Source organism: Olea europaea, unplaced genomic scaffold, assembly GCF_002742605.1.
Source record: "Olea europaea var. sylvestris unplaced genomic scaffold, O_europaea_v1 scaffold26013, whole genome shotgun sequence".
NCBI lineage: Eukaryota > Viridiplantae > Streptophyta > Magnoliopsida > Lamiales > Oleaceae > Olea > Olea europaea.
Window position 1 is genome coordinate 1 of NW_019244329.1, and position 1,555 is coordinate 1,555.

General features: G+C 37.9%; 1 protein-coding gene across 1 annotated transcript; it reads right to left on the minus strand.

Annotated features, from left to right (window-relative positions):
• Window positions 1–27: 27 nt before the first annotated feature.
• Window positions 28–1,473, minus strand: LOC111383012 (1-aminocyclopropane-1-carboxylate synthase CMA101-like; the record flags this gene model as incomplete). The annotated part of the gene is made up of 3 exons (XM_023007058.1): window positions 28–997; window positions 1,101–1,261; window positions 1,342–1,473. Coding segments are annotated over 3 exons (1,263 nt in total), but the record flags the coding sequence as incomplete, so codon positions are not given.
• Window positions 1,474–1,555: the final 82 nt, after the last annotated feature.

The window sequence follows — 1,555 nt, forward strand, 5'->3', positions numbered from 1 at the left end:
GAAAATTTAATAAAATTTTCCAAATTCCTAATGGTCTCGTTCACTATCCAGCGAGGGCAGTCGGATATGTTCGCAGAATAGATTATTCTTTTCAAGGGATTTTACTTTGTTCTGTTGCTGATAATTCTGAAGAAGTGTGCACTCCAAGGAATCCATCAACGCCTTGATCCTTCGAATTGAGAGGTGTAGGGTTTCTTTTGTCATGTTTGCAAAACAAATACGAAACCAACCCGGTTCAGTGCAGTGAAAAGAAGATCCCGGGGAGACATTTAAACCGGATTCGTATAGAATTCTCTTCCATAGCTCCGTTTCTGCTTCAAATGTATTAGATGTTAGCAGGTGTCTCATGTCAATCCAGCAGAATAATCCCGCATTGCTCCTTAGACACTTGATACCGATTTCTAGGAGCCAAGAAACCAGCAGTTTTTGCCTGTTTTTCAATCTCAGTTGATTCTCTTTGATATACATTGTGGTGAATTTTTTATCAGCAAGAATTTTGGAAAGTAGATACTGCGATTGTGAAGAAACAAGTCCAAAACTCGACATTTTTGTAGCAGCAGCAATGAGGGTTTCGTTGTTGGAATAAATCAAACCAATCCTGAATCCGGGAAGACCTAAATCCTTCGACAGACTAGAAACAATGTGAATTTGTGTCGAAATATCAGAATTTTGAAGATCCCTTTTGTTCAGAGCTTCCATGACGCTTATGAATCTTGATGAATCAAAAACTGTCCCAGAATATATTTCGTCACTCACAATGTGGATGTTCTTGTCCAGGGCAAAGTTAATGATTTGGTTTAGCTCTTCAAGTTTCATTGTCGTGCCTAATGGGTTTGAGGGATTTGTAAATAACAGCCCCTTAACTTTTAACTGGAGTTTTTGTGCATGTTCATAAGCTTCTTCTAGGGAAGATATAGTAATTCTGAATTGATTCTGACTGGAGCAGTGGATTGGAACAATTTCAACCCCAGTTCTCCACTTGAGATCCCTGTCAAACCTGGTTTTAGGGGAAAAAAGTTGTTCCAGTTGTAATGACCGACTATTTTTGAGAAAATATTGAGTTAATTATGTAGAAATTTGTGTTAGAACAGTAATAATACCCAGGATAGTACGGTGTAGGAATCAAAAAAGCTTCACCAGGTTCAGCAAGACAAAACATGAGAATTTCGTTTGCTGATGTTGCGCCAGCTGTGAGTACAAGCTTGTTGCGCTCAAATTTTACTTTGTTTTGTCTAACTTCAGACATGTAATCTACCAGTCCCTGAATATATATAATACAACATCATGAACTTTTCATATAGTAAAAAATGCATTAACTTGCGAATCATTGAAATAAATTACTTTCTTGAAGGCAGGCAGGCCATGGTAATCTTGAAAGAGAGCCAATTCTCTGAATATGGATCCTCCTCTTTTCTTAAACCCTGTCTTGTTATGGCTTCCTGTAATCCATGACTCCAGAAGATCGAAGGACAGCTGACGAGTAATCCAAGAAAATAAAATGTATAATAACATGTAAAATACTGGAGTACTGCATAGTGCAGTCCACCATCTACTC